The sequence below is a fragment of the Dunckerocampus dactyliophorus genome, chromosome 18 (assembly GCF_027744805.1).
Source record: "Dunckerocampus dactyliophorus isolate RoL2022-P2 chromosome 18, RoL_Ddac_1.1, whole genome shotgun sequence".
NCBI classification, from domain to species: Eukaryota; Metazoa; Chordata; class Actinopteri; order Syngnathiformes; family Syngnathidae; genus Dunckerocampus; species Dunckerocampus dactyliophorus.
Window position 1 is genome coordinate 11,755,297 of NC_072836.1, and position 12,870 is coordinate 11,768,166.

Here is a 12,870-nt window from a genome sequence, read left to right on the forward strand (position 1 = left end):
GAACAGAGTGCAGTACGCCATGGAGCAGAAAGCCCGCCATGATGGCGAGCAAGAGAGGTGGGCGGGGCCAGGCGCACAACAGTGTACATGTATTCACTAGCTCTGATCTGAGTATATACTGTAAGTACGTAAGTTATACGCTGTGCATACACTTTGATGAAAAGGATGAGTATCATTTACTGAACACGATCATTTATGTGTGTATTAGAGCTGTCAAAGTTAACGCGTAAATAACGTATTTACGGACGTTTCCTTTAACGGCACTACTTTTTTGACGCGCGATTAACGTGCGCACGCCCTCTTTGACCCTCGGCCCACACCGTACTTTGAGGAAGGAGCGGTGACTGTGGATGCCGTTGTTCTATGGATCAAACACGGCAAGGTGCTGAAACCAATGCACAGAATAAACTCTCTTCCTGCATGTTCGGAACAGAAGCGCATGCACCTGGCAATATATATAATGATCGAGTTCATTTTCATTTTATATGTGATAAATGTATTTATTTATTATCGTTCCAAGATCTTGTCTCACCCCGAGTATATACTGTAGATTTTTGGGCCATATTCAACACATGCTAGCTCGGGGCAGGGTTTAGTTCAGTGCACGATACAATTTAGTGCTGTGTCGATGATCATTCTCAATCCGGTTGCAAAGAAAATAACTCCATCCAGACACGGATGGTTTTCGGTATCCATCGAGAGGATTGTGGTAGCTGACTTCAAAGTTCATATCTCTGTCACATTCAACAACCCATTCCACAAGTCAAGAACCCGGTTGATTTGGAACGATTCACACAAAAAAACACACAAAGGCCAAAGCAGCTTTGGTCAAAGGTGTGTAGGGTTTGTTTTGTAATAATATTCAGCCAACCGCCAGAACCCTAATCATTTTAACATCAGGCACATATCGCTGAGGTCAGACGCCAAATCAGTATCAGTGCATCGAGTCATATCTTCAGTTATCATTTTCCACATTTGATTCAAATTTGACAGGATTGTAAAATCAAGAACCCTATTTATGTTGCCATGTTGTTACATGTGTTTTTTGCAACTTTCAAAAGATTTGTGGAGAACATAGCATTCGTTACGCTCTGTCCTAAATGCCGCGTGCATCTCCGCAGGGCAGCGACAGCGAGTACGAGATGGATCAGAGCCGCCAGAAGACGCACTCCTTTGTGAGCCACTACATCAGTGACCCCACATACTACAACTCATGGCGGAGGCAGCAGAAGGGTGTGTCCCGGCCGCCGGCGTATGGTTACTCCCAGCCTGAGCCCCTCGTGGAACAAGAGTCTCGACCACACCCGCCTCCCGTGCCCCCTCTGCCGCCCCTCGTCCCCCAGAGCGCTCCATCCCCGCAGCCCCAGGTGCAGCCCCAGGGCCAAGGCACCCTCTTCAGGCCTAAAGGAAGCCGGACTCCCACCCCTTCCTTGCTGTCCTCTGAACCTCCCATCCAGCACAGCACTCTCTACCGGCCCCCAAGCAGCCTGGGCTGTGCCAGCAACCCTCCGCCACCCACCGCGGGGTTCTCCTCTTTTGTTTGATGCACGGCTCTAAGTTCAAAATAAGAGCGTGAGAACAACTCTTTGATTTTTTTTCATTTTGTTCTTTTGAGAGCTCAATATTCAACATCACAGGCATCTTCTCTGCAAAGTGTGTGTGTGTGTGTGTGTGTGTGTGGTTAATCAATGTGATGTTTATTTAATGACAATCATTTGGTGGAACATGATCATCAAAAGGAGCTCAAAAGAAGAAAATACTGTATAATTGTTTCATATGAGAGCTTTATAAGGACTCCCACTTTAACTCCATTCGAGCACTTGGACTGACGAGACTGGAAGCACGTTTGTAAAAAGTGGTGAGAAACAAGACTCTTACTTTGAAAAAGAGGCAGTGACAGTCACTGTGACCCCCTCTACTGCCTTCCTGCATTGTGTTCACGATATGTACTCGTCTCATATTGTTTACCGGCTATTTATATGAATCCACTTCAAGCTGACTCGTCACATTCAAGCATTGTGGCAACTTTTGCTAGTTGCGGCGAACGTGTTGCGTTGTGTCGCTGCAGTAGATAACTATAGAAACTATACGGCAACTTTAGTTGAGATTGAAAATGAAGTGTCTTTTTGCTGTTATCTTCATCACCACGGATGCTTGCGCAAAGAGAAAAAGCACAAGTCACCTTTAGATCGGATGATGTTGCGCACTCACTGCTGACATGTTGAAGGACTTTGTGGGAATTTCGTAGGAAATAGTACAAAATGTTGTGAGCATTTGCCCCAATGCCCTGTTTGCATTTGCCAGGCACAAACTCCATAAACGCAGCGGACAAGCATTACCAGCATGTACCTGTCAACATTTGCATTCGAAAATAAGGAATAAGCAAACGTTTTACTGGCGTGCTTTTATTTTGAAGGCCTGACTTTAACCGGCTACAGGATGTGTTACGCCTGTGTTGCCTGACTGTCGCCGAGTGGACCACAAGCTGTGCTGCTGCGGCGCAACTGGAGAGGATTTTTTTCATGAAAGTTAAAATACCAGCACCAAACAATAACAACACAGGAAACTGACAAATTGCTAATTTGATTTTTTTTTCCAAAAATGTAAGGTGGAACCTCTAAAGTAAAAAGCCCCTGAGTTCATGCAATTCTGAATTCAACCAAAAAATTGAGGATATCCAGAGATGAAGTGAACAAATTACGTGACGTGAACTTCTTTTTGTAAGAAAACTGAGAACGTTAAAAAAAAATGAGGTCCAAGTTGATTGAGTTCGTTTTTTGGTTTTGTTTTTACGTCTTAACAGTGGTTAACTTATTTTTGCACTTGAATGACCGAACTGACGGGCATTTGACTACATTTCCATGACTGACTGCATGGTTGAATGTGTATCTAAACGTTCCCAATACTGCTTCCATGCCAATCTTGTACTGAGCAATATGCCGTGAGAGTCGAAATAGGTGACATCTTGTTCTTCTTGGCACTGCGGACTAGTTGAGAATGAATCAACAGCGCCTCTGCTGGTTGTAGCCAAGTAGTGCAGGCTATTTTACATGATTAACCAACCAAGAATCAGTTTCACCCAAATGATCAATTAATCCAATACGATGCCCATCCGTAGTTGCAAATGTTACATAAAACATTGCCTGTAGAGTTAATAATGGTTTCATGATGGTGAGAGATGGAACTGATTAGTTCTACTTCCATTAGTTCATATCGGAACATTTGTTTTGAAATGCAATGAAACTGGAGACTTTTTTTTTTAATCTTAGAGGTTCCATTGTATTTATTTAAAAAGGTTTTAAATCTCATAACTGCATACCTTTTTGTACAAAATCCTACTAAATTCCAACACAAATAATATGCAGCATCTCTGGTAAAACACAGTCAAAGTGTACAGTGTATGTTTTTTTAATTCCACACCACAACATGTTGCTTCTCTTTGCGGAAGGCTAAAAAAAAAAAGAGTATAATAATCTACAAAGTCATCTGTCAAAAGTGTTTAATGTGAACACCACTGTATACATCCATCAAACATTGTAAAGCTATTGATAAAATAAATTATTTTATTTTTCATGCCTCTCTTTCATACCCACAAAGAGTAATAAGTTGCGGACAGCCAAATGAGCTGTTTCTTGTCTGAGGGGATGTTTATAGGGAACGTGAAGAAGCCGGTGTGGTGCAGGCGTGCTGAAAAGAGTTGGAAATGAGTAAGGGAGGCAATTGAAGAAGAGAGAGTGCAGGAGGGCTAATCGCCTTATTTCAGGCCGGAAAACATTGATCTGAAACGAGGCAGAAAGAGGGAGGGGGAAGGTTTTAAGGAGAAGTCAAATCAAGGGTAAGTTGCTGTGTGACTGTTAATGTTGTCCTCCAACTTCCTTCCCCAGAAAATGCTTGAGTAGTGTAACTATTCTATCTAGTTTCCTGCTTCAACCAGTACATCTGAAGATCTGGAGGAAAATCAGTTTTGGGCCCTGTCCATACGGGAACATTTTGGTTTTTTTGGCGGGTTGAAAAAAAGTCACGTCCACACTGTGCCGGTTTAGTTTGTACAGTAGTTGCGTCCAGACGGGAACGCATCAGTGAGTGAAAAGGATGTAATACACAAGGCACACCTACGTGTGGCACTGTGAGCAAGCACGTAGACGGAACCACATGACACTCCAAACCGTAGAAGAAGAAAGAACGCATGCGCATAAGTCCGTTGTTGGCCGCTTTCCAAGACTTATGAGAAATGAATTACTTCTGCGAGTCGTTATGGAGTTTAAGAAAATATCAGGAGAATGTCGACTGAGGTGAGTCATGTCCGTCGAAATATTCACATATTATGTTGGCTTTTTGGCAAAGCTCACTTCTGGTCACATGACGGGGACCAGGCGGCGGTGGGTCGATGACGTCGTCGTTCTCGTATTGCCTGTGTACGCGGCAACGACAAACCGACGTTTTCAGATTTTCCCACTCTGGAAGCCTTTTTCAAAAAATACCGTTTCAGGTCGTCACCCAGAACGCCGTTCCCGTGTGGATGAGAGGCTGAAATGCAAAAAAAGTTTGCTTTTTTGACCTGAAAACATTTCCGTGTGGATAGCCCCTGAAGGCTTTGTGATGCTACTGCATCACGGCGCCAGCGTAAACAACACTGGTAGGCTCCTCCCCCTCCAAACCTCCAGGCGGAGCTTAGCGTGCACCTTCAAAAAATTCTAACCTCACCTCGTTTTTTCCCTTCTATGAAAGCACCATTTTTAAATCTGCCAAAACAGTCCTCTGCCTCGACTCGTCCCGGGGTCGCACGACACACCTTTGAGAACATCTTCTCTGCAAAATGTACAATAAAAGTGACTTGCTTCAAAAAGAATAGTTCCAGCTCCAAACACGATCTGGATGTCGCTTTAAGCGTCGCTATTCTTTACTAGTTGACAACACTGCCCCTAGAGTTGTGGCAGAGAACTGCAAGACACGCGCTCATCCCTGTCTGAAGAGCATAACAGGCATAGCGACTTTGCTGTAGCATAACGCAGCCTTTCCTCTCGCCACAAACAGGAAGTCCCACACATAACGCTGCATTGTGTCCCAGTGCTTCAAGCAGGTGACGCGTCCTTTGATTATAATCAAGCACTCACACATTCCTACCTCCCGAGCTGCGGATCCACATTAGGCTGTAGTCGACTCATTAACATCCGAATGCTCTTTGCTGTCAGGAAGCTCCTTAATGACTCACTCCAAAGTGATGAAGCTGGAATAAACAAAGGTAAACAAATGGTTTAAGACGCCATACAGAAATGGAAATATTCCACTGCTTCCTATATTCATTCGGATTTGCAGCTACTGTACCTTCAATGGCCCACACGTGAGGTTGTAAGAGATAAACTACACTTTTTTTTTAAAATGTTGACTCCAGTAATACTCTCTTGTCAACCCATATGCCGTTTGTATTTTCTATTAACTGTAATGTATTCATGACATGTACTGCTTTTTGTGTACAGCAATCTAGTTAACTAGCTAACATGTTTTCATTATTTTGCAAGCTAGCTGTAGCATCAGCAAGGTATCAAGCTAACTCATTAGCTAGATAGACACAGACAAAGATGTAAAAATAGCGATTTATATATAAAAATTCTAGAAGATACAAGAGAGAGAATATTTCTTCTATATCTAACGTACTGTTTAATGCTGTTTACCAGTTAGATGGATAGAATATAGTGGAACCTTGGTTAGCGTCAATAATTTGTTCCAGGAGGTCCGACTCTAAGCAAAATGGACGTTAACCAAATCCTTTTTTCCCATAGGAAATAATGTAAATCCAGTGATGTGAAGTCAGGGGAGATATGATAAAAATATACATGAAAAAAAAGATAAAATAAGATAAATATTAATATTTGTCCATTAAACTATTTATAAATGTATTTCTTGGATAATTCCAATCATATCAAAAAAATTAAGTAAAAATGATTGCATTCACAGATTTCCTGATCAAATACTGGGAAGAACGCTAAGGTGAGCGTGGCTCCTCGGCTTGGTGCGCAAGCCCCGCCTACCGTCTGAGTGCACATGGCTCATGGCGCCTGCCATTTTCTGTAAGTGTAAAACTATAAAACCGTGCCTTGTGTTAACATTTTTAAAAGTCAGCCCCTGATGACATCATAGACCGGCAACATAATGAAGCTGACTTCTGGTTCCGGTTGCTATTTTGTTAGCTAGCTAATAGGATCCTAACAAGGAAGCACGTTTTATGATTTTAAATCAATCTACCGACAGATGGCTGCTATTCGCTTTCCAGCAACACATAATCCCAAAATAATCCATCTTTTTTTCTCTACTTTGCGGACTTGACGGCATATCGCTAGAAGCTAGCACGTGTGAACACGTGACACCACCAGGAAGTGTTCCGAAGGCTAGACGGTTCCATCAGTGTTGCCAACTTGATGATTTTGTCGCTAGATCTGGTGACATTCCAAACCCCCTTGACGACATATTTCCTCAAACGCGACCAGCGACAAATCTAGCGACTTTTTCTGGTTGGGGGGTTTTCTGGTATTTGGGGACTCAAACGTGAAAACACATATTGCTCTGCATATTGTGTTCTCACTGAGCTGTTGACATTTCTGGTGTGTTTATATTTTATGGTTAGTCTATTGCTACTCTTTATTTGAGATCGTTGCACAGGTCAGCTGTTGGTTCCTGCTTCGACCTTCCGGCCTTTCGCACCTCCTCGGGTGCCAATGGGGGCAGCTGCAGGGTCGTCACCTTCACAGATGTTTCGTCCCCTATACCTGTACATCTCCCGGCGTGGGGGCAGTGGCGTATGGGGACGTCTCCCCGCCACTCCCTGCAGCTGCCCTCAAGGGGGTGTTAGCCCCCATCCTTTTTCCTTCCTCCGAAGCCACAGCCAGTAGCTCGCCTTCTCAGCCTCCTCTCCCAGCTCCTTCACCGCTTTCCGCAGGCTTGTCCCTGTCATCCCAGCACTGCAGAGCAGTTGGATTGCCGTCTTGCCAACAAAGCCCCTGCTTCCGACCTCCACAGGGTATACCCTGGCTCTCCAGCCAGCCTCTCGGCACTCCGCCGCCAGCTCGGAGTATTTGAGGTGTTTCCTCTCGTGGGCTGCTGTCATGCCCTCTTCCCAGGGATGGTTAGCTCGATCAAGTGGACTGATCTCTCCACTGCAGACCATATGACAATATCTGGTCTGAGAGTAGTTATTATGATCTCTCTCGGGAACACCAGTTGTCTTCTGAGATCCACCAGCATTTGCCACTCCTTGCCTGGTCTCAGGATGGTAACTCCCTGCGTGGGTGCTCTGCGCATTTTGCCTGGCTTGACAAAAGCAGCTAGCGCCGGCCTTACCTTTGTCTGAGTGCGGTTTGCAGCCACCCTGCATCTTTCAAGGTGCTCTGCCAACTTGGCTAGCACCTGGTCGTGGCGCCACCTAAACCGTCCCTGGGTCAACGCCACCTTGCATCCTGATAGGATGGGCTGGAGGCTAGCCTTGGTGGTACTGCACAGCGGACGGCCTACCTCACTCCCGAACCACTGAGTGAGGTTCTGGGGGCATGGGCGGGTGTCGTAGTGCTCTGATCAAAAAGCTTAGTCTGCTCTGTGGGGTCCTCCAAATGTCTGCCCAGCTGATGCGCCTCTGCACGGTAGCCTCCCATCGTGTCCAATCTCCTTGGCTGCCCTGGGATATCGCCTTTATGTGGAAGTGTTCCTGCTCCACCCTGGTGACTTCGTCCACCACCATGGTCTTCCTCTGCCTCATGGTAGCTTTGGACCAGAACTGTCGTGGCGCTGCCCAGCCTAGGCCAGTACGACCTGTCTGGGTTGACCCCATCACCTCTTTGTGTTGCAGGCTGGAGATGGCGTTCTCTACCTCGGCAGGTGCTTTCCATTTACGGCCTGTGCGGATTGGGACTTTTGCACTCCTTATTAGATGGTCAGCAGAGTTCTTCATCTCAAGTACAAGGCGTGCCTTCTCCTGCTTGTACCCGAGACTGATGGATTTCAAAGGGAGCTCCAGCATGTTCCATCCAAAGAGGCCTGCATCTGAGAAGCAGCGAGGTAATCCCATCCACTTCCTGATGTATCTGTTGGTTAGGCTGTCCATCTTGCTGACCTCTGAAATGGGGACCTTGCAGATCTTAAGTGGCCACATCACACGTTGGTATAGTGTGTGATGGTAGCACCACACCTTGTGCTTCCCTGGCAGCTGGGTTTGGTCTATCCTTGCCAGCCCCTCGGCAAGTTGTTGTTTGGCCTGCTTTCCCATCTGTCTGTCAGACAAGTCTGCAGTGTACTGCCTCCCCAGGCTCTTGAGTGGCTTTTCAGCGAGCTGTGGAATTGGCTCTCCTCCCGCCACAAAGGTGGTCTTGACTTGGGGGACTCCTTTCCTTATTGACAGACTTCTTGATTTGCTGCCTTTACCTTCATTCCATGGCGATTCCTCGTTCTAGCCGTTGCCATTCCAGCGGAAAGCACATGTGCAGGTTTGTCAAAGTATCTGGTGATGATGTTCTTTACACACTCTGGAACATTGAAGAAGTCCAAGGCGAAGTCTATCAACTGAATCTTGAATCTTATGTGGCACTGAACCGTATGCGTTGGCGAGATCTAGCCTCACAACATGCAGGTCCCACTTTTCCCTCTTTGCCTGCTGGATTTGTTCCCAAATCATGGATGTAATCATATGCCATGAGGAAGTTGGTCATTCTCCTGGCCAGGATGGAGAAGAATATCTTCCCCTCCACGTTGAGCAGGGCAATGCTTCTAAACTGGCTGATGGTACTGGAGTTTTCCTCTTTTGGTATGAATACACCAATTGCTTGCTGCCACTTCGTTTCAACTTCGTTTCCACTTTGCACTTGCTGACTCCTCCAAGCTGTCCTCTATAAGCTGTCCAAGCTTATACGGGAGCCCGTTTGGCCCGGGGGCTGACGCTGACCTTGCCTTCCTGATGACATCCTCCACTTCCCGCAACTTGGGTGGGGAGGTGTCAAACTGTGTTGCTGGTGGGTTTGGGCGTGGGACATGTCCTGGGGAGCCGAGCAGGATGGCTCATCTGTTGTCACTGTACTGGCTCTTGATCTAACTCTCCAGCTCCTCCTTGGAGGAATCTAGCTTCCCGCTCCGCTTCTCATCCAGCAACTGCCGATCGTACTTGAAGGGGTCTTTAAAAAAGCTGGTTCTCTCTTTCTCTCTCTTCTTCCTCCTCCTTCTGATCCTCTCCACTCTGCGCAGCCTGGCGAGCTTTTGCCTGAGCTCGTCCCACAGCTCCTTAAGGTCAGCTTTCTCCTCAGGTGTAGCTTTCCGCCAGTTCCGGCGGAGCTGCCGCCTGCCTCTGACAAGCTGCTCGATGTCCCTCTCCCTCCTTCCTTTCCCTGGGGCTGTGGGCTGCCTCTTTTTGACCTCGCCGAACCTCTCCTTACATTCTTCAAAGATAATCTTGCCAAACATGTTGAGCTTGCTCTTGACTCCTCCTCGCAGTGTCAATTCCAACAAATGACTCAACTCTGCATCGAGCTTCTGCCAGCCTGCCCCGTCGCTAGCCTTTGGCCACTTGATCTTACAGGGCATACTGACTCCTTTGCTGCTGGTTTTGTGGGCTGTACTTTCGGACGGTCTCTCATCTCCACTGGGGTCCACCTCCCTCACAGGGCTACCTTCCGCCACCTCGGACATCCCAGCACTGTTGGGTCCTGCAGCCCTGTGGTTGCAAACCTGGCTTTGGGTCCCTATCATCTGATCTGCTTGCACAGTGCGAGGATGCTGGTCTGTCTGCTTTCTACATTTCATCCGCCCCTGGTGGATGTGTAGGCCCCTGCGTGACGTCACTTTCTCCCATCCGCATGTGCATCTCCGGAGGATTTTCTCGTTGTCGTTAACTGTTCAAGTCGTTACCGCTTGGTCTGTCCTATCTGGCCCATCTTCCACCCCGCCTCTCGGAGGGCCTTCGGGTTGTTTTCTCTTAGGTTGCTTCGTAGTCATTATAGGTGCTTCCTGGAGTTTCCAGGTCGCCAGTGGGTTGGGTGACTAGCCGCCCACGCATGGTATTATGAAGTGGATTATTTTACAATTCCTGGGGTAAATTGTTGGAGATGAAATTCTCCACAACCTACTAAAGGTCAAAGGACCACTTTGGAAAATTAATTAAGCCAATTTCACCTCCCCTTTATGTGTTTGTTAATCTCCAGTTATGAGATGGAAAGAAGACTCCACACCAAATTAGATTTGCGTCTCATGCTCCCTGCTCCTCTGGACGTATGAGAGAGAGTCCCGATTGATTGTCCCATCTGCCATTTTATAATTGTTTTGCTCAGACCATTGGCGCCAGTCTCTCCAATGTTAACTTTCTCCGGGATTCCTTGACGAAGTAGGGTGACGCCAACCGGTGATAGTGTCGAGTTGTTTTGACTATGTTCTGGACCATGTCTGGCTGCTGTTTGTACACATTACTACACTATACCACGCTATTTCTGTTTAACCTTTGACACACTTAAAAAGACGTTCATCTACTTAGCTAATTATTTAATAAAGTATTATTTCTATAAACTACTTCTAATCATTCACTTAAGTTATTAGATTAATTGATGAAACAGTTACAAACGTGGACAAAATTGTTGGTAACCTTCGTTCAATGAAAGCAAAACGCACAACGGTCGCAGAAATAACTTGAATCTGAAAAAAGTAATAATAAATAAAATTCCATCAAATTTAACCAATGAACAGCAGACATTACTTTTCAACCAATGCTTCAACAAAATTATTGAAAAAAATAAACTCATGAAACAGGCCTGGACAAAAATGATGGCACTCCTAGAAAAGACTGAAAATAATGTGACCAAAGGGACATGTTCATTCAAAGTGTGTGCACTAACAGGCGTCTACAACCTTGTAATCAGTCAGTGGGCCTACAGATAGGACTACCATCCGTCACCGTACTGTTTGGTCACATGGTGCGTACCACACTCAACATGGACCAGAGGACGCAAAGAAAAAATTGTCTCAGGAGATTAGAAAGAAAATTATCGACAAGCATGTTAAAGGTAAAGGCTATAAGACCGTCTCCAAGGAGCTTGATGTTCCTGTGACAACAGTTGCCCATATTATTCAGAAATGTAAAATCCATGGGACTGTAGCCAACCTCCCTGGATGTGGTCGCAGGAGGAAAGTTGATGACAAATCAAAGAGACGGTTAATACGAATGGTAACAAAAGAGCCCAGAAAAACTTCTAAAGAGATTAAAAGTGAACTTCAAGCTCAAGGAACATCAGTGTCAGATCGCACCCTCCGTCAGTGTTTGAGCCAAAGTGGACTTAATGGGAGAAGACCAAGGAGGGCACCAATGTTGAAAACAAGTTATAAAAAAGTCAGATTGGACTTTGCCAGACTACATGTTGACACAGCTTCTAGGAGAATGTCCTATGGACAGATGAGACAAAAATGTTCTCAAATCTTTTTGGCAAGGCACATCAGCTCTATGTCACAGACGAAAAAATGAAGCATATAACGAAAAGAACACTGTCCCTACTGTGAAACATGGAGGCTCTGTTATGTTCTGGGGCTGCTTTGCTGCATCTGCAACAGGGTGTCTTGGATCTGTGCAGGGTACAATGAAATTTCAAGACTATCAAGGGATTCAGAATCAGAAAGCTTGGTCTCAGTCACAGGTAATGGGTCTTGCAACAGGACAATGACCCAAAACACAGCTAAAAACAGCCAAGAATGGCTCAGAGGACAACACTGGACTATTCTCAAGTGGTCTTCTATGAGCCCTGACCTTAACTGAGCATCTTTGGAAGGAGCTGAAACATGCCGTCTGGAAAAGACACCCTTCAAACCTGAGACAATTGGAGTAGTTTGCTCATGAGGAGTGGACCAAAATACCTACTGAGAGGTGCAAAAGTCTCATTGACATTTACAGGAATCGTTTGATTGCAGTGATTTCCTCAAAAGGTTGTGCAACAAAATATTAAAATATGGGGTACCATCATTTTTGTCCAGGCCTGTTTCATGAGTTTATTTTTTCATGGTTGAAAAGCAATGTCTGACGTTCATTGGTTAAATTTCATAGAATTTTTATTTATAATTACCTTTTTCAGATTCAAGTTATTTCTGCGACCATTGTGAGTTTTTCTTTCATTGAACAAAGGGTACCAACAATTTTGTCCACGTGTGTATATCTGTACTGTATTTATTTTAAGGCCCTCAGCAATAATTCAATCAATAGACATCAATGCAAACCGTTATTCTAAAATCTACTTGTAATAATTATTTACCATCCATCCATCCATTTCCTATGCCACTTCTCCTCATTAGGGTCGCCGGGGCATGCTGGAGCCTATCCCAGGTGACTTCGGGCGACAGGCGGGTACACCCTGGACTGGTCGCCAGCCCACTCAGTAAATTAATTCTCGCCTACAAAATGTAATTGATAAACCATAAATTGCTAACCTTGAAGGTTGCTAACCGAGGTTCCACTGTACATAAATAGACATGCACAGCCCTAAAGCTACACATGCCAATACGTCATTGGAAAGCCCGCCCACACCTGTGTAAGTGAGTAACAAATTCAACGCAAATATCAGCCAAAATTTGACTGATTCTATTATAATAGTATCGTGTTTTTCACCTTCTTTATCAAAATTGTGGCGCTTGCAACTTTCTTTGGCTTCATTTTGGCGTATTTATATCAAAGTGAAAAGCAAAGGAAGGCAGAGACTTAAGGTGAGGAGCACTGTTAAATTCAAGAAATCACTCACAGCAAAACACAAAGGTGGTGTCCGTGTTGATCTCACTACCACATTGTGTCTTTGGCAACAACAATGTCTTCATTGAAGGTAAAAGTAGCCTTAAATGTTCATTTATCCCTTTCATTCATCATTAATA

The 12,870-nt window shown here is 45.2% G+C and overlaps 1 protein-coding gene across 7 annotated transcripts in view; it reads left to right on the forward strand.

The window, feature by feature from the left end:
* Positions 1-3,474, forward strand: part of sdk2a (sidekick cell adhesion molecule 2a) — a 184,290-nt gene extending 180,816 nt beyond the window's left edge. For all 7 annotated transcript variants that reach the window (XM_054760733.1, XM_054760729.1, XM_054760731.1 and 4 more), the window contains one exon: positions 1,122-3,474. In XM_054760733.1, the coding sequence (XP_054616708.1) occupies positions 1,122-1,544 (423 nt within the window). In that variant the 3' untranslated portion in view covers positions 1,545-3,474. The remainder of the gene's footprint in view (positions 1-1,121) is intronic.
* Positions 3,475-12,870: the final 9,396 nt, after the last annotated feature.